The sequence below is a fragment of the Vidua chalybeata genome, chromosome 1 (assembly GCF_026979565.1).
Source record: "Vidua chalybeata isolate OUT-0048 chromosome 1, bVidCha1 merged haplotype, whole genome shotgun sequence".
NCBI classification, from domain to species: domain Eukaryota; kingdom Metazoa; phylum Chordata; class Aves; order Passeriformes; family Viduidae; genus Vidua; species Vidua chalybeata.
In genome coordinates this window covers 7,661,216-7,686,017 of record NC_071530.1, presented here as the reverse complement: position 1 = coordinate 7,686,017, position 24,802 = coordinate 7,661,216, and the positions used below count along the sequence as shown (strand labels likewise).

General features: G+C 41.3%; 1 protein-coding gene across 2 annotated transcripts in view; it reads right to left on the bottom strand.

Annotated features, from left to right (window-relative positions):
* DPP6 (dipeptidyl peptidase like 6) overlaps positions 1-24,802 on the bottom strand; it is a 395,509-nt gene that overhangs the window by 98,994 nt on the left and 271,713 nt on the right. For both annotated transcript variants that reach the window (XM_053944562.1, XM_053944571.1), the window contains exons 6-7: positions 15,591-15,643; positions 108-189 (exon numbers count right to left, since the gene is read on the bottom strand). In XM_053944562.1, coding sequence (XP_053800537.1) covers positions 108-189; positions 15,591-15,643 — 135 coding nt within the window. The remainder of the gene's footprint in view (positions 1-107; positions 190-15,590; positions 15,644-24,802) is intronic.

The following is a 24,802-nucleotide window of genomic DNA, read 5'->3' as shown; positions in this document are numbered from 1 at the left end:
CACACAGGCTTCAAGAAACTATTCAAAAAAGGAATTATTATTTCTCTACTTCCAAGCAATAGCAGCATGGTCTCTAAATGCATTTGCACACTTGTTTTTTCTCTTACCAGCTGTTGCCCTTTTGGACCCCAACCAGCATACTGAAGCTTTGCATTGCTGACCTCAGGGGGATACAAATTCTGGGGATCCCTGAAAAAAGAGAAAAATAAGATTTCAGCTTCAGAAATGTCCTTGTTTAAGTTGCTGCACATGTGTGCTTTGGAAATACACCACAAACTTGTAAGATGCCTTTCAGCCAGGTTTCAGTAGACTTCTTACACAGTAAGGTAAACACTAGCAAGTGTTGGTAAGATCAAACATTTAAGTGACAATTTCTGTTTCTCATTAATAAGAAGCTAAACATATTAGTTCCACTGCTGACTTGCCTAAGCCTTAAGAATTAGTTCAGGGATGGCAAAGAATGCAATTGTACTTATCAACTCTGAAGATGTCCACAAAGGATAAACAATATTTATAACTTTTAATCCGACTGCCACAAGAAAAATAAAATTTTGTCTTCTGCACCCATTGACTTTTTTGCTTCATAAATTTCCTTTGAATATGATGGCAGAAAAGATTAGCAGATGTATGACAACTGATATGAAGCCTGGCTTCAAAGAGAAAAACTCCTATTAACACAAAATATATATATATATGTATTTTTTTTTAGAAAACAAAATCAAAATGCTTTTTCTTGTTCTTTCATCCATTACCTTCCTTTTGTAGCAGAACACAAGTGACACACAGCAAATGCAATATAGAAAAAGGAGGCTTTTTTGGTAAATGTCAAAGCAGCATAATGTCATTTTCTCCCCGCATCGATAGCATTGCCTTAACTGTATTTATACTCAGCACAAATAATTACATTACATATTCTGAAGTCACATTGCCACAACCCTGTGTATCTTAATATCCTACAAACAAGAACTCTAATAAAGCCTGTATAAAATGTGCCTCATTAGAAGATCTCAAACTGCTTGAAAAAGTAAGGGTATTATCATCACTGGTTACAGACAGGAATAACAAGGCAATTTGAGGCCAACATCACCAAAAACCAGAGAAAAGAGCCAAACCCTGCCTGGCCTTTAAGCAAAAGTCCCTTCTTGCACAGTTTCCAGCCCATGTTTTCAAAACAGAACAAAGCTGAATGCAATAATTCAGCACTAAGTGAATTCTCTTTATTGCCTGTTTGGCGCCTGGTGCAGCTCCCCAGTTACAGTCCCTGGGCTGCTCATTCCCTCTGCACTGGGGCTGTTGGAGCAAGGACAAACACAGCAGCAAGAGGAATGCTCAGAACTGATTTTGTGCAACCTTTCCACTGTGAAAAAAACTCTCGTTTCCTCTGAGCTGTTCAAAGGCCAGCCAGAATCAGGGCAGACCCAAGGTGAGGACCTTGATGGCCACAGGTTCTCCCTTCTCCACTCCTGCAGGTGGAGCCCTCACAGTAAAGCTGCCAGCTTTGATGGAGATGGGATGAACTGAGAATGTGGAGGGGCAAGAGGGGTTTGTGGAGGCACTGACACTTCCAAGTCTGAGTGTACCATAAGGTGCCCACATAGCTTTTGTTTCTACATGCAAAATGTCATCCACAGCTGCTGCCTGTAGAGGAAATCGTATCTTTTCTTATGTTTTTTACCTAGAAGGTGTCTTTGTGAGCAGCCTAAAGTTGTTTTTGTAAAGTATGCATAAGAGAACACATAATGCTCATACTGAGAGCAGCCACAAAATTCCCTTTCCTGTAGAAAGATGAGCCACACAACTTGTTCTGGCTTGTGTGTGTTTGCTACTTAAATTTCCAGTCAGCTATGCCTGTTAGGAATCAATTTCTCTGGTTAGCTATCTTGATTATTTTAACAGAGAGTAACCTGTGAGGGAAGTAGGAAAAGAGAAAAACAGGGAATCAAATCAAAACTTTTTTTTGTGAGAAAAAATTGCACTTCACTATTTGCCAAATGAGCTATCTAGATCTTGGGTTATTTTACCCATGGTGAGAAGAAGAGCAAGAAATTACAAACAGAGGGGGAAATACCATCCCTAAATAAACAGATTATACAAATTGTAAGAATTTAAAGCTGTAATGCTTCAGATAACACGGGTGGAGCTGAGGGACAGACATGCCAATTACAGCAAATAATTCAGACCAGAGCACAGAGAAGTCCTGTCAGTTCTGCTCACTGCATCATCTTTTAGAAGAGGAAAACTCTAACAGAATGAAAAATGCTGCATAAACCAGCTTTGGTAGCAGGTAAGGCAGAAGGAAAAGCAAAGAAATGTGCTGCAGAAAAAAAACAAAAAAACAAAAAACCAAGCAAAAACCACAAAAAACACACACACACACACACACACAAAAAAGACAAAAAACCCAAACAAACAAACAAACAAACAAAAAACCAACCAAAAAACCAACTAACTAACCAAACAAAAAACTAACAACAAAGTCATATTCTCATTCTTTGGTATAGCCAAGGAAAGCCAGAATTGCATCTCCTGAGTTCTTTCTTAAGTTGTTTCATATGGTTTCATATGGCTTCTTTTGTAGCAAAATCTTGTGAACATCCATCCTCATGCTGTGAGCTATTCCCTGCAACCACCGCCTATGAAAGCAGACCAAGATCTCAGTTTTCCCTTAGAAATGCTCCTGAGTAATGGACATATTGGTATATTTTGGCTTGTTTCTCATCTTTTGAGGAGAATCTTCTTCCCTGGAGTAGCCACACTCACTCACCCACCTGCAGCAAACCTCAGTACCATGTGCAAGGGGGTTGAGAGGATTCTCCTGGCCAAGCCTGATCTCTCACGCTTCAGAGAAACCACAGGAGTTACCTGGAGCTGGGCTGCACCAGCAGAGGCCAGGGGAACCTGCGCTGTCAGCAAGCCCAAAGGTGGCATGGAAATGGAGTTCACTCACTTGTGAACCTCACTGTGAAAGATCAAATTCCCACACACGTGTTTGGGCTACATTTGGTGCATGGTCCACAGTGGAATATGCATGGACTCCTGCTCTGGAAGCCCCAGGCAACCCATTCCAAACCCATTATCAAAGACTCTCAAAGATACAAATCCATTATCAAACACTCAAAGATACAAACTCATTATCAAAAACTCACAGATAGCTTTGGGTTGGAAAGCACCTTAAAGATCATCTCATTCCAAGCCCCCTGCCATGGGCAGGGATGCTTCCCACTGTACTAGGTTTCTTCAAGCCCCATCCAGCCTGGCCTTGAATACTTCCAGGGATAGGATATTCTCTGGGCAAATTGTGTCCTAACTAACTATAAGTTAACTGCTCTGGGCTACTATATCAGCTAGAGAGAGAAGGAGGAGGGAGAGTTGTCTACACAGCTGCTCTGGGCAGGATGGCCACAACTCTGATGCTCTCTTAGAGAAACCTCTTGGTGATCCTCAAACTGAAAAACCCTTTTGGAGAGCATTTATCAACCACATGTCCAATTTTCTCGTGCTATTCTGGGCATTTAACTCTCCTTTGTTAAATTCCTGTAGGGGAGTCAGGCCAAATGCACACCTGTATCCCAGAAGCACTCTTTCATTTTCCAGTTGCATAAATGGGATTTCATGCCACTCAACTTCTTCTGGGAAGCATGTTATTCCTATTAACCTATAGCCCTCCATAGCTACATCCTTCCTTCTCCTCCAAAACAGCCTGCTTAAAACTCCTCTGTACTTTTTTTCCCCAAATCAATCAATATTAGGGGTCATCTCAGCCTCTCCAAAGAGCCAGTGCTCCTAACACACCCTCATAATTAGGGCTTGTTTGGATTTGAGCCTGTCCCTTGTGAGCTCATTTGTGCAGGATGCTGGCTTGGAAATGGGCAATTCTGAAGGCAGTCTGTACATCTCTGGCTCCTGGTTTGGATGGAGAAACAGGTTCACTGCATCCTCACAATATTTTCACTATTTCTTCACAAAAAATAACCTTAATCCTTATTTCCAGCCAAAGAAATAAGGCAAGGCCTTATTAAACTGTTGCCATTATTCCTTCCACTTTTAAAATAATTGATCTTATAGCTGAGAAAGAAGGGAATAATACATTTTAGACCAGACAGAAGATGGAGCAGGTGCTACATAAACTCTTCCACATTAAAATTACATTGTCTGGACCAGAGACTGTTAAATTGCTCCGGACACAGGAGTGACTTCAGCACCATATTCAAAAAACATTACTGAAGTAATAAATTGAGAAATTTGCTCACTTAAGTGAAGTTTTTTTGCCAAAAAGTATCCCCTCAAAATTTCCAAACAAGGAAAGTTCCTGAGTGCAAGCAGAGTGCTGACTGCCAAGTCATCTTTGCTTGCAATTGAGCTCAGAACAAGATGCAGAATAAAACAAACCAATCAGTCATGTGTTACCTGCATTTGACTTTAAAAATTACTGTGATTAATGAGGAACTTGTTTGAAAGTGTTTGTCCTGGTTTTTGCTGAAATTTTTAGATCTTGTGTGTTCCCTCTTCTGACATTTTCTCCTAAAGAAGGCAAATTTCCCTCAGAGACTTTGTGGACTGGTTCTCCTTCTGAGCACAAATATGATTAACTCTTTTATATAAAGTTCTTCAAAAGCAACTTAAAAATACCCAGAAATTTTCCACTGTAATTGAGGGAGTGGCTCCCTTTACTTCAAGAAGAATATTTTACAATGCCAGATTGAAAATGTCTGAAACTGATAAAAGCAGTCAGATTCTGGGGTATGGTATAAGCTGTTGCTCTGAGGTCTGTTTTCATAACTTAATTCTAATTTCAAATGGAGAACAACAGGATTGTTATGGAAATTCTTTGAATATGATGCCACTGTGAACAAAAATGCAATTTTCACCACAGGCTGCTCTGATATGTCCATCCTCTAAAGAAATTATATAAACTATGTATATATGTTTTACTGGGGAAAAATTTGAACCTCCTTACTTCACTATGTCATAATTTTGGAAAACATTTACTGTGTAATCTGTATGCTAAATGTCAGTAGTTATAAAAGCTGTAGAAATAAAGACAGCTACAAAAACATGTGAGGAAGGCAGAAATATCTCCTCTTGTTATCTGCATCAAGCCAGGACTGAATATTTTGAAAGACAACAGTCCTAAGGACATCAGCTCACAGTATTTTAAGCATTTTTTATAGTTAAGTATAAAAAACTATCTATCTAAACTATCTGTCTCCAAACCAGAACTCAATGTCTTCACATCTACCTCTAATAACATAAAATCAGACAGCAGCTAAGACAGATTTCTTCCTTAGAAAGATGGAAAGAAAATAGAGAATAAAATAAATAACAAATTCAGAAGGGCAATAAAAAAATGGAAACATCTTAATATTTAAGAGCTTTTGATGTATGATGTGGGAAAAAATAGCAAACTGGAGGAAATTTGCAAAAACAAATGAAAATATGTAAAACATACAGGTTAATTAATAAATCTACAAAGAAAGATAGATAAGGACATGGAGGAAGAGAGAAAGATTTCTAAGAGGCAGGAATGCAATTCCTTGAGTAGCACACACACAATTTTAATGAGTTGTTTTTAATGACTTGACACAATTAAATGACTTGTTTACTTCAAAATTCACCAAGGAGAAGAGAAGACAGGTGCCATTAAGAAAATTTCTCCCCAGGAGATACAGAGCCCTGCTGAGACTCACAGTGAGATAAAATAAAATATCATACAAATGGGAATAAAGACTTGCCAGAACAGATCATCAAGAAATCATACTGTTAGAAGATGCAACTAAAAGAACCCTTCTGGAATTCTAATAAAAGTGCTTAATTAGATGGGAAAGGCTCTTCCATTCATCTAGGCTCATCCACTATTAAATATTTAATTCTCACTCAAACACACACACACACACATATTTTCCTTACAGAAGTACTTTTTCAATGAACAAAAGTAGAAGTTGATGAAAGCAATTTGAACTTATTAATTTCAACTGCAGATGCACATCAATTCATTCAGCTGCTCTTAAAAACATCAGTGCTCACCAACCATTTTTTTCCAAAATGAACGAATTCCATGGATTTAGCGTATAAAAGCTAAAAAGAAGGGAATCTAGAACATTTGTCTCTAATTTGACAATTCTTTGAGATTCAGGCCAAGAATATGAGCTCAGAGGTCTTTTTTTTTTATATAGTCTGCCTGTGTCTGTAACCCCCCATGAATGTAATATTTGGTTCTGAGCCTTCAAAACCTTGCACTTCATTAGTATCACCTTAAAATCATAGAATCAAATAATGGTTTGGATTGGAGAGGACTTCAAAAATAATTTTGTTCCAGTCCCCCTGCCATGGACAACTACACAAAAATCAATCACTTGTTAGAAAAGGAACAACCAGCTTCCACTGGTAATGGTATAAAATGATGGCACAGCCCTGCCCTTCTAGTCTAAAAAAAAAAAGATTAAAAGTGCATCAGAGACTGGTCCAGAGCCCTGGGTTGCAGTGAAACAGGCTGCAAAACATTGATCAAAAACTCTGCATTTCCCCGAGTAAGCAAACAGTGGAAATGGACCTTGGATACTGCTAACATGACTTTAAAAATGATGGCATTATCATGTTTCTCATGTGACCCCTCTAAATCACAGAAAACAGAGTGAATTTTTACTGTATTTTTAAATGGAACTTTTGTTACTGGAGTAATATTTTGTCTCCTAAAGAGACAATGAGAGGCAATAGCACTCAGGTGATAAATGCAACCACTTAAAAGCAATTTTCTCTTACTCATGTAATTTTCTTTTACTCTGTAGATCTTTCTCAGTCAGTTCTGACCTCAGGTCTGTGCAAGGCATGAGGTAAACACTGGATTTACCAGGGTTTCATTAGTATTTATCTACAACAGAGACATGAAAAATGAAAATTGAAATAATTTGAATGCTGTAAAGAAGACTAGTCAGAATTCCAGCTAGCCAAAGATCAGCTATTCAAAATAAGGAGGGGGGGGGGAAATGCAGGTTGAAGAGAAACAGCTTGATAAGCACTGGGATGTTTAAGAATCAACTGGGAAGATCTTCTGGATCAGCCTGGGTTGAGTGTCAATCTACAGGAATGGATGTTTGTGATGAAACCCGAGCATTTTCCATCCAGCTGACCTTGTCTGACTTTTAAACACTAATAAAAATATGGCACCATGATGTGATGCCTGCAGAGAGCAATATGGGATTATTAGTACACAAAATGAGCTACAGAAATGATCTCCTACCACCAGAGACAGCAGAAGTGCCTCGTTACAATGAGACTCCACTGGCTGTTGGGTCGCACTTCTAATTGGGCAAGACATTGATTCTTGGGCTTGTGCTCTAAAATAATTTAACAGCTTGTGCTACTTGGTTTCAAACCAAACCAGAATGACTCAGTATTCTCTGTTTTCTTTTTGAAAACTAAGTCCTTGAGTAAATCTCATGTCAGGAGATCCTGAAGGCTTGTGTGGAGGTTCTCAGGAAGTGAAACACCTTCCTAAACAGCCTCTCCCCACTGTGTCATTGTCAGTTGAAATTAACAAGGCATACATTTATTTGTGCCATTATTTCCATTTTTTTGTCAACAGTGGTGTGATCACTTTTAAACACCACCACAAGTGGCCTGGTTTTCAGGTATGGTTTGAAAGTGGGTGGCAAAATACTCTCCTTATTCAGAGGACAAAACCAGCACCCTAGCTCTGCACTTCTGCCCCATAACAGAGATGTAGAAACCTGAAGAACCCACACAAGTGGGAATACCTGCATTTGAGAGGGGGTTTAACATCTGCCCTCAGGGCTCTGCATGTGGAAGGTCCCTCCATTCCTCTTATCTCCTTCTCATGTGTGAGATGAGAAAGCAACCTTTTCTATTCCAGTCTTAGCTCCTCAGATTTCTAGTGGAGCATTCAGTAAATGTTAGGGTAAGGGGTGAAGAGGCATCAGGGCTGGAGTGACACAGTCTGGGCTATCAGCCAGGTATTTTACACCTTTGCCATAAAGAGATTTTCTCAGTGGTCACTGTGCCAAGGAAAATTCTGGCTGTAGCATCCATTTTCCACGCAGAGGTCCTCTCTTGCTTTCCAAAATACCCCCATACCCTTCTTCTCCATATGTTTTGAGCTCCACAGGGGTTCAGGATGCCCATTTTGAGATAACAAGGCATTTTTAGACTACTAAATTTGGTTAGTGATTACCTGTGGAGGGGTCACAGCAACAAGGAGTGAGGACAACAGGGAGCCCCAGGACATGGCTGGGGTGCACAGAGCTCTGGCATGGATTGCTACAGATTTCTCAGAGGTGGGGCACTGTACAGTCCTCTGTGGCTGGCACAGGACCCTACACAGCCCTCACCATGTGACCTGAGCCCAGGACTCATTAAACCCCACAACAGTGAGGAAATACCCATAATCTTGCAGGTTTGGGTCCTCAAAACTGACTTTTTTTTTTTTTTTTTTTTTTTCACATGTCCACAAACAAACAAGTCTGCTTTTTGTAGGATGCACATTCTTTGGGCTGTGTAATCAAACAGCAGTGCACTGAGAGTTTAATGGGCTGAAAGCTTATAACCTAAGCACAGCAAGGAATAATCCAGGCTCACCCTTCAGGGTGGCTCTGCAGTCCCACAGCAGTGGAGCAAAACCAGCTCCCTGGGGAAACCTGTGTTTCTTCTTTGTATCCTCATGGAAACTCCATCCAGGACTTTGAACATTAGGGCAAAAATGCAAACAAAAATTCCTGATTCCCACTAAGAAAATCCACCAACAATTTTATTCCTGGGAAGGTGATGATGCACGGAAGCAGCAATGGTACAGGCTGTGGTTAGTCAGTGCTATGCAGCACCACTTTATAAAGTCTCTTTCATCCACCTTTGTTTCCCTTTTCTGTCAAAACTCTGTACTAACTCAACCTTACTGAGTATGAAAGAGGAGGAATACCCATGGCAAGGAGCTGATTTTTGGTGGTGGCTGTCAGGAAGTGCACGAGCCCCCCGGCAGTGACTGTGGTTTGGAGTCTGACCACAGCCTGGGGTCACAGGGGGCTCATTCATCCTGAGGCACGAAAACATTTCCAAGTGCAGACATGGTTCTCACCAGTAAAGCACATTTTATTCACTGTTTAGACTTCAATAGGATCCCTGCCTCCATTTCAGAGGGTGCTGTCTCAGAATATCAGAATGGGAGAGTTTGCTTCAAACCTTTTTTCCTTTTTTTTTTTTTTCTTTTTTTGATGAACCATAAGCTATTGACCTTTTCTGTAACATAAGGAGGTTGGTTGCTGGGCTTTTCAATGCTAAAGTGCTAACATTTGTGTCTAACTATTAATTACCCAAGGGTTTTTTTTTTGGTTTTTTTTAGTCATTACTCTAATTCTTAATATCAAATCCTCCCCTCAGGGGACCATTCCTTATTATTATCACTATACATGGTTTCTAAGCTGTCCACCCACATCACAACTGATTCTGGAAGAAAGAAGTGTGTGGTAGGAATTGCTTTGCCTACACAAGAAAGGAACATTTCACATTAATAAAAAAAAAAAAAAACTGCTGTGCAGTGACCAGCATGGTGAGCAAGTGGCAAATCCCCAGGGGAAATGATGTGGTGTTGAGCTGCTGAAGTGGATTTCCTCCTACCAGCACAGCCAAGAGTCCTTCCTGAACTGCCTTCCAGGCTGAGCTGCTTTCAACCTGCCACAGCTTGCAACTGAGTGATGCTCAAATAGCAGCTTTGCTTAATGAAATGCTGGTTCTTTCTTTTCAAAGAGGCCCAAAATGTATTCATAAGCAGGAAGCTGGTATGTGATTTAACCACTATTCCAGTGATTTGCTGAGTGCTTAATTCAGAAGATTATAAAAAGCAAGAAGCCAAACAGCTCCATCAGGGCTTGAGCCAAATGCCAGCAAACTCAGATGAAAAATTCCTGTCCACATCAGAGGATGTAAGGTCAAGCTCCATGATCAAGCTACCAAATGTAACCATTCCAAGTTTTCTGTTGTTAAAATGCAACTGAAAAAGCATCTGACATCATGAGGATGTTCTTATTTATAGTCTGGCATAAAAGCCACCACACTGTGCAGAAGTGCCTTAATTAACTATATAAACTATCTCAAAATGTGATAAAATCTATAGAATGATGATTGTTAGAGAGGGAGTAGAGAGGAGGGGTAGAAATAGCAGGTTCTTCATGAACTGCAGAATACATTTTTGTACTTATTTAACAAATTTCACATTTTCATTTGGTTTTACATACCTTTTCATAAAGATTTTATTTCAACCTCTACAGATCATTCTTGGGGGAAAATATTCATCTGCTCTAAGTAAAATTTAATTAGCTGAAAAGGGGTTTTATTAAATACTGTACTTTTTCCTCTTAAAATAAAATGTGGGCACTAGTACAAGTTTATAAATGTTAGAGTGAAATTGTGCAGCAGTCTGTACAACAATTACCACATTTTGCCTCCATTGGGTAGGTACCATTTCTCTTCTTGCTTTGCAGATGGGGACACTGAGGCACATAATTTTTTTAGTGCTACAGAGATGTTGTGTAACACACCAGATCAAAATAAAATAGACCAGACTTGATCAAATAAGCAGGTTTCTGAAGTAAATTCAGTTCCCTGAAGTATTTTTATCTATGATTTTAAATAATGAATCACAATTTCTTTTTACTGTTAACATGGAAATGGAAACATGTGCCAGGGTAAACTTCTTGTCTTTCAAAATATACAATAGGATACATACAAAACTGATTAAGTTTTCTCTAATTAACTTTAAAGTCCATCTCTTTCCTGCCAGTGGCTTGTAGGAAAAAAAAACTAAAAGGAGGTAGGAAGAACAGTGAGAGCTCTGCACAGAGATCTATAGACAGCACTTTGAAAATTTAACCACAGTGAAGCACTGGCTCAGTTCCTCTCCCTGTTATCACTTCTGTGGATCTCCAGCACGTTTTGTGCACTCACTCCACTCCTGGGACTTCTCTTGAAGTTACTGGGGCTCAGCATGGGGCACTCATGCAGGATTTTACAGACCTGTAAAACCCCTGGCAGCGCAGGCAGGAAGAGCTGAACTCAGCTCCAAGAGCTCTCCTGTTTGTGCTTGCCATGTTCCTCTGAGTACAACACATAAATCCAGTAAGAAATATGCATTCTGCTTAGGAGTAACTGTGCACAACTCCCTCCTTCTCAAATGTAAAATTAGTGAGGAGTGGCAATAACTGCTGATTTTCTCCCTGATCCTGGTAAGAACATTTGAAAACTCCCACTGACATGTCCCAGCTGGGTGTGCTAAGAGCTCCTACAAGGGGGTCAGCATTAATCCCTGACACTTGGCTGTGTCCAGAGGGAAATGGTTCGTGCAGAACTGGGTGGGTGCTGGGAGATCTGAAAAAACATTTTATGATGGGCTTTATGTGGGAGAATGCAAACACGACTGTAAAAAATGTAACATTTCTGCTGGCCACAGCAAAAAATTAAATACAGAAGCATCCCCTTGGATATCCTATCCAAAATTAGCTCTTGCTTAGGACCTGCAGTGCCAGATCACACCAGTGGTCCTGCAGCATGCACTGATGTGAAAACACCTTAACACTGGTGAGGGAAATCCTGCAACTGGGTTAGGGAAACACCCAGCCTGACCATAAAAACTCTGAAGTAATTAAGGTTTTTTTCCCCCCTTATTTCAGTGAAGGATGTGAATGGCTAAGATAATTCATACTGGACCCACAAAAGAAAACAATTTTCAGTGTCTAGTTTTCATAAGTGTTGTTGCCTGCATGGCTACATTTTTATTCTCCAAAATTAGGAAAAATAATATTAGGAAATAACTGTATGTGGTATTGGAGATCCACATTTCCCCAGCACCCTGCAGGAGAGCTCCCCGTTTCACATCTGGACCTGCAGATGCTGCCTCAGTACCTATAAATTACAAGTAGTTGGCAACTGCAATGCTGCAAGTGCAACTGTGGGGTTATGAGAAGAGCCTTGCAAAAGTATTTATAGTGGAGACAGCTGCAAGCATTCTCAGCAGTTATATCTGAAAAGCAGCAGCGTTCAGAGGGGAGCAGATGGGGCAGGACGGAGATGCTCATCCCGGGAACACGGGGACGGCTCCACTAGATGGCACCCGGCGCCAGCATCGCGTTTTTGGGTGAGCAGCAGGAGGAGGGTCGGGGACATGAAAAAGCGGAACGGAACACAACCCCCTGCACACCTCCGGCCAGGAAAACGGGAACTGCAGATCTCAGCCCCCTGTGCAAGCCATGAACTGTGGCAAGCACATCTCTCTCTCTCTCTCAGGATTTTTCATAGAGGTACACAGAGAGAAAGAAAGAGAAAACAATTTCTGTTTCTGCTCCTTGTTTTTCCTATGTTTTTGGAGAATTGTTTACCTGGGGTGATTGCTTGATTGGATTCTGGTGAGGATTGTTTGAGCCTGATGGCCAATCCAATCCACCTGTGGCTGGACTCTCAGAGAGGGTCACGAGTTGTGAGTTAGTTACATATGGTAGTTAGAAAAGTAGGTTTGTAGTTTTAGTATCTGCCTTTATATAGTATATTAATGTATTATAGTATAGTTATAATAAAGAAATCATTCAGCCTTCTGAACTGGAGTTGGACATCATCTTTTCTTCCCACTGTGTTTACCTGCATTTTACAATAATGAACCACGGGCCACTGAGAACAGAAGGCAAATGAGTCAAAGCAGTGATGGTTTTTACCCCCAATTTACCAAGAGGCTGTAAGAAAGCTGAAATAACAGAAGGGAGGTACTAAATCTGTGTGATCTCTTTCTTCTGCCTCGGGCTTGTCTTAATTTTTAAATGAGATCCTTTGAGTCTGTGTCAGTGGTATCTATTAGTTATCCTATACAGACACAGTGTGAGGAGTTTGCTTTGGCAACAGCTCTTGTGGAAAAATGTTGCAGTCCTGTGTAAAATACCATTTGGGAACATAGGTATTGAGGACATTCCCAAATTGTTTTGTCAAACTTATTGAGAGCTCGAAATGAAATCTGGAAAACATTGGTATGAGCTCCTTTTGACTTCAGGCTCAGCCTGAATCTGGAGAGAATGCAGAACGTGGCAAAAATAATTAGAAAATTCCCTTTAAAAACCAATTTATGCTGGCAGATTAATGGCATGTTATTTAAAAAGTGTTGCCAGAGATTAGGTTAATTGGCTTCCTTATTAGTTAGCCTCAGCAGGGGAGTAGCAAGGGCATGAGTGGGTGCAAATCCTATTGCCTTGTCTTCCACATCATAGCTGAGGATGGGGAACAGAGAGAGGGAGCACAGGGACACTGTCACAGCCTGTTTGCAGGAGTGACTGCTGAGCAGGAGGGACCCTGTGCAGGGGACTGAGTTTGCTGCCCAGCAGTCACTGCCTCGGCCACTGAGCTGGAGAGACACCAGGGCCACAGGCACACACCAGCAGGGGGGAAAGCTGTGCCTGCCTGCAGAAGAGGAAAAACTGAAAACTGTTTGTAAAGATGGCAAAGGGGTCGTTGCTCAGTGCAGAATTTTGTCACTCCTGTTTTTGACAGGTGGAGGACAAGGGTGGCTGCTTGTGGATGGCAAATTCAATCATCACCAAAGAAGCTGGGATGTCAAACTGAACTGAACCTTGTGCTGTGTCAGTGGGCTGTGTCTGCCCTCAACAGCCCTCATCCACACATATCCATCAGAGCAATACTCCTGTGTTAAATATTAAATAGGTGATGAACAGGTTTTTATCCCTTCATCCAACAGAGGCTCTACTTTCAGCAGATGTATTTCACCACCTGTTGCATCACATTCACTGTTCACCTCCAAGCCCTGTCCTCTTTGTCCATGCACCACCCTAAAATATGCACAGAGCTCCACAGGAAGGATAAATGCCCATGTTCCATGGAAATGGCAGTGTGCTGCCCTTTGCACCACTCACATGCACCATCATCACCTGGAAGGTCAAGGAAATATCCACTGCACAATATAGTTTACAATGCCTGAAAGCCTAAACTCTGCAAACCACACCTTTACCAACACGAGATTCAGTGATCCTCCCAGCCCTTCTTCAGCTCGTGGCCTCCTGATGCACCACCACCACACCATGCTGTGGGGACACCAATGCCTGACACTCCTGTGTGCCCTCTGGTGTGCTCTCACTTTCCAGATTTGCCCTTTATGCTGGAAACTTCTCCTCTGACATATCCAACCCTTCAGTTTCCTGCATCACTGCCCAAGCAAACACAGAGAGCAAGGGGAGCCACAGCTGGGTGCACAGCAGAGTTGGAGCTGGGGGGAACAAGGAGCTCGTTGTCAGGGACAAAGACAGATCATGCAGTAGTAGAAATCTTCTTGGACCACTGTATTGCTATTTTTTAGCATTTCTAATACATGTTATGCATGATACTTCTATTTTTTCCCCCTTTGTTTTGTCTGGAATAGAACTGCACTGTCAGTCAAGCCTTTTTTGCTCTTAGCCAGGTTTGCTGCAGACACAAAGCTTATGTGCTCATGCTGTGTCTTCATCCTGTTGCTGAACACTTTCAGCCCACAAGCTACTACTCAGATACATTGCCAGAGAGATGGAGTTGTCAAAAACTAAACATATTGAGTAAATTCCCAGAAAAAAAACTAGCCCAACCAACCAACCAACACAAAACAAAACATAACCAAACAAAACAAACTGAAACAAACCAAACCAAAACCAACCAAAAAAAAAAAAAAACAGGCTAAACAAAACCACACACACACACAAAAGCCCTACCCCTCACCTCACCCTTCCCCAAAAAAAGGAAAGCAAAAAACAAAGAGCAGATTGTGGCAGGGAAGAGACTGAAGAAGTCTGGAGTGTGTCACATGGACACTACATCTTTAACAGGGTTGATGGTGAGAAATCTTCTAATTTCCATGTTCCAGCCGTACTTGGAAACAAACTGCAACTAATCAAAGCTAAAGAATAAAGATTCATAGAATGATTGAATGGTTTGGGTTGGAAGGAACCTTAAAATCATACAGTTCCAACCCCCCTGCCCTGGGCAGGGACACCTTTCACCAGACCAAGTGGCTCCAAGCCCCATCCAACCTTACTTTGAACACTCCCAGGGATGGGGCAGCCACGACTCCTCTGGGCATCCTGTGCCAGGATGTGTAACATTCAGAGGAAAGAAATTATTCCCAATATTCAGTCTAAACCTGCCCTTTTTCAGTTTGAACCTTGTCCTAACACTCCATGCCCTTGTAGAAAGTTCCTCTCCAGCTCACTTTGGGCCCCCTTCAGGCACTGAGAGTCTGCAATGTCTCCCCAGAGCCTTCTCCTCTCCAGTGCTCTGGTGAGTGGCCAGCCATGGCTCTCAGCCAGACACCACCACATCTGTATTCTAGACAAAAATCCTGAAATCTGGAATATGAAATTCATGTAGTCTGACTCTCTGGGGAAGGTGAGTACTTCTGTTTCCAGACTTCGTCATCTTTTGCACAGCACACGGCTCAGTGGATGCTGCAGCTGAAAGCCAGGCCATTGCAAAGGGCTGTCACAGGCAACCATTTGTCACAATACACATTGTTTTGCAAGATTCTTAATGGCTGGGTTTTTAAATGAAGACATTGAAAAATTGCTTACCCATGAGGTATTTTGCTGAGGACATAATATGCTGTATATGAATGCTGATAGACCTGCAAAACAAAATAAAGAAAAAGACAACAACAACAAAAAAAAGAGATTAGTAACTGCCACCTGTGTTAATAGAGCTCTTTTTTTTTTTTGCAAAAACAGTCTAGCATTTGTGGCTGAGAAGCTCTCCTAAACATTTCAAAATGTGTAGTAGAAAAGAACAATGCATGAATCCACTTAAAGCTGTTGTGTGTTTTCCATCCTGCACTTCATGACGGTGTTTGGCAGATCTCACACACCCAGATGCTCGGTGTCGTTGCCATGGCTACCAGGTCTTTGATTAAACTGGGGGCACACGGGCTCTGCAAGGGCTAAATATAGAACACTCATTAATGAGGACACCTTGGTCAGCTGGAGACATTCTCCATCATTATAACCAAACACAAGGCGTGGTGTTTTTTCTTTATTTCCACATAAATAAAACAGGGAGTGGTGCTGGGTGATATCAGAGCCCCTGTCAGTCAGGAGATAAAACTGTATTGAGTCAAGGCAGAAAGCTGACCTCATGTTTGTGTGACCTGCTGAGTTGCATCTTCATATCAATCTGTGCTCTGTGGACCTTGGGGAGGAGCTGGGCAGCTTGCACAGCAGCTCATCTCACAGGGGACAGTTTATTACTTATTTTCTAAGTAGTAAATAATAACAACACAGTCAATGCCAGTGATTTAAGAGGTGGTGGTTTTCCACTGGTGACAGCAGTCCCTTACAGTGATCAGGCGTCAGGACATCAGTGTGAAAGGTTTAAATATTTATAATTTTATACAAATTTATACAGGGTGTCACTTTTTGAAATTCTGTCCTGTTACTATACACAACTAAATAAATAAATCTCCTAGCAATTATTTCATTTGGATTCTACTTAAATCTTTAAACCACTGTTGCTGTCCAGCAGCTCTCAGAAAGCATCCTGTCCCAGAGAACAAAGGAGAAATTTCTTGAACACTTGCTTTACCAAGCAAGTTTGATCAAAATTATTTTTTCCTAGGCTACTCTGTTTTTGCACAAGTATTTTTTTTTTTAATGCTTATGCTAAAAAAACATGAGATGTCCTGGATGGTGCTGCCGGGCCCAGCAGGGGCCATGCCAAGCACATCATTAGTATCACAAGCAAGCATGAATCACTCCCTGCCACTCTGGAGGGCAAACCTGCAGGGTGGTGTCTAGAACAGCCCTGCAGCTTCTGGGCTCAGTGAAGAGGCAGATAGACACAAAGCACATCAATAAACACAAGGCACATCATCCTGTAAATACCAAACCAAACTCCTCTGTTACAGTTTGAAACCAAACACTGAATTCTTACACTGCTGCATGAACTCTCTGAAAAACAGACACAGAGGTGAAAGGACTGGGTTGCTACCTATGAAATACAGAAACTGATGCTGGATTGATCTGATTTCCTCCTTGCCTGTGCAATTCACTCCCTGCATTACAAGGACATCATGAGGTCACATCCCCAAATCCTATCTCCTTTCAGGCATTCAGATCCATAAGGACTCTTCACACAAGGTGATTCTCTGGTGTGTTGGTATCAGGGAAGGTCTTGGAATACAAGTGAATTCCTCACAAGCCAGCAGTTATTTTAGTACAAGTGTCCTTTTTAGATCCACCTGTGTCAGATGATATCAAATAAATTACCATTTTCTCATCCTCACTCAATCATACCAAAGAGCTCTTGAATTTTCTGATGTTGATACCTGAGACCTGACTGATGCATGCAGCCTTAGAGTTTATTCCAGCTTTGATGAAGTCCTAAAACTGATACAATTCCTTAAAGAAAAAGCACTGGAAGACTGAATCTGCCTACAGATTTGAAAATCCTGGTAATACATTGTCATTAAATACTGAGACATTTTTGTCTTCCAATATCCTGGCAGTGGATTGGAGAAAATTATGTAGATATATAAATTCTGATCTGAGGCTGGGACGATTGTTCATGGTTATAAGCCATGCTGTGTTGTCAGAAGACAGAGAAATAAGCCCCTCAAAATGAGTATGAACAGATGCCTTCAGCAGAAAATTAAAAAATGTGGCAGGCTGGAGGAAAAAGAAACAGCCAGGGGAGTTTTGAACAGGACACCTGCTGATGTCCTTGCTTGTGGTACAGAGTCCTACAGCCCTGTTGGAAAGTTCAGAGCTGTCTTAGAGGTGTTAATGGAGACTGAGGCAAAACATTCTCGTTGCTGAGAGAGTTGAGGAAAACAAAAGTTGCAGGACACTCAAAGAGCTCTTTTATTTTCTGAATGTCATTTGTCATCAACTTGGATCTTTGGCCAATATCTCACGTCAGCTGTGTTATAGTATGCAGACTTCAAAGGCTTGCAGCTGGCAGAGTTCACTCAGAGGAGCAAAATTTTCTCAGATAAATCCTTACATGTGTAGGTTTGCTTATGTAAGAAAGAACTACTTGTATGAGCAAAGATTTCAGGATCAGACATTTATTATTAATATCGCAGTTGTTAAGGACACAAGCACATGCAGCTCAAAAATCCCTCTCAGCCCACCTATTTCAAACCTATTTGGAAAATGCCAGCAATGGTACTAAGCAGACAAGAATCCAAGAGAAAAATCACTTTATGTCTTTCTGAGAAATTAAATGGCAGCTTTCCTCTTAGATATGCAAACTAAATGAAGTTAACTGAACTTTTTGAGAGAATTACTGTGCTTGCTTAATATCTCTACTAAATTTCTGCTGGGGTCAAGATGAATTTGGCTATTCACTTAGCAGTAGGAAAACCCCACAGCAGGGAAAAGTGCAGGGAAGAGATGAGCATTCTTCCAAAATCCAAACTAAGCCTCAGCAAATGGAGAGTACTTAAAAGTCAGTATTCACTTCATTAATCCTGTCTGCTGCTGAGGCTTGGCCAACAGAAATAGCTGTATAAACTCTGTGTTCCCCTTTTCTATCAAGGGGTGTGGTAAAAGCCATTGGCTGATTTGATGCTGTCAGCCCTGATTTTTAGCATTACAGCTCCTCTCAGCAGAGAGGCATATTTGGGGGTAGCAGAGTTTTGACAATCGTTGTGCTCTGTGTGTCAAACCATTCCACCAACATGAGTCAGAACAGGTTTGAGAGTGCTCTGAAGGGTTCTGGGTATCACCACAATCTGGTCACAGAAGCTCCCATGCCAGCTGTCACCAACAAGTGCTGTGAAAGTCATTGTGACAAAACCATTGGGCCAGAAACACTCTTCCCCCGGGCTTCTCATCCCAGGTCACAGCACAGATCTTGTTTACTTTCAATCTAAATTATGCTCTGCAACACGTGCGTGTTTACACTGAAATCATGAAGGGACTGAGAGACAGATCTATCTTTTCCAGTGAAGTCTTGGAAAGGCAATTATCTCTCTAGAATTCAGAAGAATGCAGGGCTAATTATATGTGACAACACCTTGTTGTGAAGCCACTGACCTCATTTTATGCAACCAACAGAAGAAACCTGGACCTGGTCAGATGACAACAGAAATGGAAACACTGCAGCACATGGAGCAGCAGAGAAGGACATGTGCCTCTCTCAGGCCACCAAATTCCAAAGGAGCAGGGAAATTTTGGTTCCAACAAGTTACAGAAACAAAATGGAAGAAGCTATTTCTGTGCTCTGTCACTACAGAGCAAAATGTGGTGTGAATGACAGTGTCTCCTTGGAAGCACTTAAGTGCTGTAAGGGTACAGGTCCTTGTCCACCAGGGCTTACTGAAACAGAAACTATCTGTTATTTAAACATAGAGTGGATTTGGACTCATTTATTCATTACTACGCTTCATATACTTTAAATTAGAATCCACAGCTCTTGTTTTTGCCCCAGAGTAACTGCAGAAATATGTGACATATATCCAAGAAATTTATGAAATGGGTTTTCAACACCTTATGGCTGGTATGAAAGATTGCACTGCCTGCTGAGGGTTTATCCTAAGCATCAGAAAAAAAGAAAGAGTTTAGTTTACACTTCCATCTCCTGTCTGTTGGTTTCTGTCTCACTTTGTGGGCTGATGTCAGGCCAGCACCAGCAATAATCAGCATTTAAGGAAGGCTTTCGTTAATGTTTGCATGACAAGGTGCTGAATCAATACAAAGAGGCACCTAATTTCAAGGAGGTTTACAAACCAAGAAAGGGGGGGGAAAAGCCCTTGGAAGAAGGCTCCCCAAATCAGCCCAATCCACTCATCTTCCAGCAGGCTTTTCTACCAAAAGAGCTGATTTAGGGTCTTACCACCTGGTGTATAAAACAGCTCATGGATCTGAAATTAAGCCCCAGGTGGACTGGCTGCTCATGATTGTTACTTACTTGATAAATACAGGAATAAAGCATGCTTTGCATCTATTTTCTAAATGGCTCCATAGAGGCCCTGGCCCTTCATACAGTACTGTTATTTACATTAAAGAATTACCCAGAAAACTCGCAAAAAAATCCCATAAAACTTAGAGCTCACAAGGGACCAGTACAGGGCAGAGGAGAAGTGCAAGCTGTTTGCAGCTTGCAAGGCTAAATACAAAATTTTCAGTGTTTAGTGTCTTTCTTTCTCAGGAATCACACATTTTATCCAAAAAGCCATCCCAGCACTCCCAAATAAAAATGAACACACCAAATAGTCATCAGAAAGAAAAGTGTACAACAGTTTGCTAAAGCCTGAAAATAGCAAGAATATATTTTAGTGTAATTAATCATAAAGCAGCCAAGATTTATCTGGGTAAAATGATTCATTTTTTATTCTGTAACAATAAAGTCTATCCACAAATAATAAATCCCCTCAGGATTCTTAACAGAGCCCGGCTGTCTCGAGAATGTATCTGCTTTTACACTGTGCAGTAAGACAGTAAAAATATATCACAAGTGGCTGGTGAAACAGGAACGGCCAGATCCATTTAAAGGGTTTCCCACAAAGAGTCTCTAAAAAGATATTTGCTGGAAATAGATTATACAGCCCATTTTCCTACTTATGCTATGAGCAGACAAACCCCCAAATGCGCATATGAATGTCAAGCCAATTGAATAATCCCAAGCATTTGACATAATTACATATTCCACCTTTCAATATGGTCCTGGTGCCCTTAAACAGTAACTAACACTGTGATGCAAAATACGCAGGTAAAAGATGATTTGCCATTTGGCCTTTAGTATCTGTGATATTTAACCAGGCTCTGAAGCTGACAGATTAAAAGGGAAAAGGGAATAAAGTGGAATGCAGGAAAGCTGCTGCTATGCACTGGCAAATAGCTCATGTATTTTGTGCCTTGTTTTCTCACAATGGCGTGAAAGGGAGGGGAAAACAAGTTCAAGAGGAAAATACCAAGCAAACATTAGCCAGAGGATGTGTTTTCTTCTCCTGTATGGACACACCATGTGTGTAAAGGATACCCCACTGTCATATGGATTCCTCTATTGGTCAGTCACCAATAAGCAAACCTGATGTTCACTTCACAGGGTAACTGTGTTCATACAGATCTTCCAGGAGAGAAAAGGATGATTTTTTGACTAAAAGTACCTCACTGCCTAATCTGTTATGGCAGTCTGTAGAGGATTAAAGTGGGCTGCTGTACCTGTTTGCAGAATATTCTGTATCTTTTATGAAAATCAACATTAAAAACTGAATTTTCACTTAATGTGTCAACATCATTTGCCTTCATCAAAATTCTTTATGATAATATTGTTTTCATTGAACCTTTCTGTTCTGTTGAGAAGAAATCCTTCTTTTGTTGAACATGTTGAACTGACCCTCCAAAGGGTTGAAAAATCCATTCCTGTACTTGACCACAAACTTCTGTGTAATGTTTTGTTCAACTTTTGTACTTTTATTCTCCCCTCTATTTGTGATTTAGAGCACAAGGGGTTACCTCTGGCTGAGGCATAGTTGGTTAATGGTCTTTTCATTTTTTCCCCTCAGTGGAGACAGAATGGTCAGCAGTGTTCTCCTCAGCCCAACTATTTTTGCAAAGGATTTTATTTTATTGCTAATAGGCACTCCACAGTAACCAGCTTGGAATTGGATTCCCTGAGAAACATCATGCTATCTTTTCTTTTTGTGTCACTGCAATAAAAAAAGAAAAACTACCAAAATCCATACTGGTATTTTGTACCCTGCACTCACTGAATCTTGATTGCTTGCAAGAACAAAACAAATCAATAAAGCTGTATAATTTGAGGTGTCTTCAACATTCTCACCTTTCAGATTCATTGTGATACTGACCTATTTTGCTTTCTTCTGAGACAGCATATTCTCTTTTGGCCCTGCATTGAATTATCCCTTTATACTTTATCACTTTTCCAGAAATGCACCTCCAGTAGAGTCTCATGCTGTGTGTCAACCTGCTTGTACAGCCCTCTAAAGAACTCTGCCCATTTCTCTTCGTGCTTCCAATAAATTAAAAAAACCCATAATGAAATGCTATCAACGAGCATTTCCTGAGCATTGCTTCAGCTGGCAGCCAAGAACCCACAGCTGTCATCAAACACCTGATTTTGGATGCTCTTGCCTGCTGTGCTGTATCCAGCTGATCAGCCACATGTGTGATGTGCTCACAGCCACAGAAAGGGCACTCTGGCATTGCTGGGACACTCCAGGACAGTCTGGGGAGCTCAGGGGAGGGCAGAGATGGGGGGAAATGGGTTTGAGCAAGAAAGATGATGAGAAGGAGTCTCTGAATCAATCAACATACAGAGAATTTGGCAACTGGTTGCCTGGGCTATAATTGTCTCCGTATTCCAGAGGAATTAATTTAACATTTGTGCAAAAGGAGGAAGATATAGACTTGGGGAATGCATGTATTAGAGTTGTTAAGGGAAGTAAAGCTTTTTCTTGCAAAGAGCAGGGAAGGACCCTGACCCAACAATGCAGCTGTGCCTGGGTGGGGTGACACAGCCAGCGCTAACCTGTCAGTGCCTCAGAGAGAGCCAGCAGGTCTGGGCTCATCTCAGTCACACCAGTGAGCATCAGGAGCTGCTCCAGTTATTCCACTCATTTCCATACAGGAAATCAGCAATGGGTGTCTCCAGAGCCAGGAAGAAACTTTAGCATTTGATTTGGAAGAAGGCAGTAATACAAAAGGCAGTGGATCGCCAGGACATGTCTCTATTTTGCAAATTTTTTAACCATTTAATCTCTTAGGACTGAAAATTAAATCATTGTCCTTGTTGTTTAAAGGACAACCAGGACAGCTCTCCAGCCATGCAGAGCTGTGAATGCCCTGCCAGCCACAGCAGAGAGGCTTCCTTGGAGAACAATCTCACATCAAGGTGACATCAGGGAGGGACAGCACATTCCTGCCATGGGGACTTGCATTTTGGAAGCATTTATAACCAAGCTGAAGCTGACTGTGGCGGGGTCATGCACCACAGGCAGCACACACGGTTAATATGTAAATCTCTCCCACAAACATACAGAGACTGGGCTGGGATTAGAAACTGATTTTCCAAGCACTAAACCGAAGGTCTCTGAAACATCAAAGCCAAGGAGTTATTCCTTGGCAAATAATCTCATCTCAAGTTTGCAAAACAACCGTAAATAAAGTGTGAGGCAACATCTACCACAGTAATGGATGGAGTGCTATGCTGTAAGAGAATGCTGCTAATTCACCTTCCACAAACTCATTATCTATCTCAGTTGTTTCATGATAATAATTCTTTGTTAAAAGATCACTTTTCAAATTACACTTTTGAGAGCCTTATACTGCTGACTACGCCAAAAAGGGAATTTTGAGGCCGGCTTGAGGATTTATGAGTTTGTGACAGCAGCAGGGTGGAGTGGATGCTCTTTTTGTTGCAAATGCAGCTCCAGAAGCAAGTTAGGCCACAGGTATTAGCAGCCAGCTCGTGTGCCAGCTCTCACCCCTCGGAGAGCATTAATCCAATCTGCCAACTGCTGCTGCACTCTAATACAGCTCTGCCCTGCCAAGCAATTACAAAAGCCTCCTTTTGCTCCCGAGCCACCTGTCCCTCACAGCTTCACTGGCACCACAAAGCCCTTGCAGTCACTGGCTTAAAGGACGACAGCTACATTTTTTAACTGGTAAATAAAATGGGAGTTGCAAAGCACTCTGTAGGATTTTTGCACCAGCCTTTGTGCACTTGTTGATGCTCAGGTTATTGGGAGATAGCTGCAGTGAATTAACAAAGAATTATGAATGAAGGTTATCAATAATGAGCTCATTCTTTTGTTGATCTTTTTAAACTTTTATCAATATTCACATCACAGATATGAACTCCCAGGTTTCCCCTCCCGCCCTCTATTCAGAAACTTGGAAATGAGAATGAAATTGTCTAGTACATAGTTGTGATTCTAACACACCAGAAAATATATCTAAGGAACAGAAGTAAAAGATGAACAAACATGATGTATTGCGAGTACAAAAGTAGCCTGAGGCGAAATAAAAGTTTTAGAAGGAGATAGCAATTACCTCAAATGCAGGAAACATAGAACACCTTCAGATCCATACAAACACACCCACAGAAACACACAACCGTGATGCTCAGGAATATTTGGCATCATAATTATCGCTGTATTGGGCCAAACACAAAGTCCATCCAGTTCACTTCCCTGGTTCAGTGGCCCAAAGCCAATTCAGACAGCAGACTAGAGTTATCTGATTTACAGACATCCTTTCCCAAAATACTTTCCCAGGCTCTTGCACTTTGCAGCTTGGAGTGCCTCTCTTTGCAGCTGTCTACCTTGAGGGATGTCCCTGTCTTTGACCTCTCCAGTCATTCTTTACAAGCATTTCCCCTTTTTGCACCTACAAACTCATGCAGCAACTCCCTTTTCCCAGACAATGGTGCCAAAAGCTTGTGTGGGTTATGATTCCTCTCAGCAGCCTTTGATGTTTATTTTAGCCTTAGAATTACACCCTGAATTATCCTGTTTATAGAGGCAGCCTGGGTTAGCTGGTGGAGATGGGAGTTTAGAGGGTTCACATCCACATTCACTCGACTGACTCTCACCTTCACTGTCTGTGGAGCTGCAAGTCTGAGGGCTGAAGGACAGCATGAGAAAACAATGCTTAATACAGCTTTTAATGAAACATTAGATAGTGCCTTCTTTCAAACAAACATTTCTTGAGCTGTGCGGACACTGACTGTGGAAATATTCTAAAAGCCTCTTTTTTGTGAAGTTTACAATGCAAATGGTAAAGCTTTATAGCAATTATGTGAAAACCAAGACACGAAAAAGTGC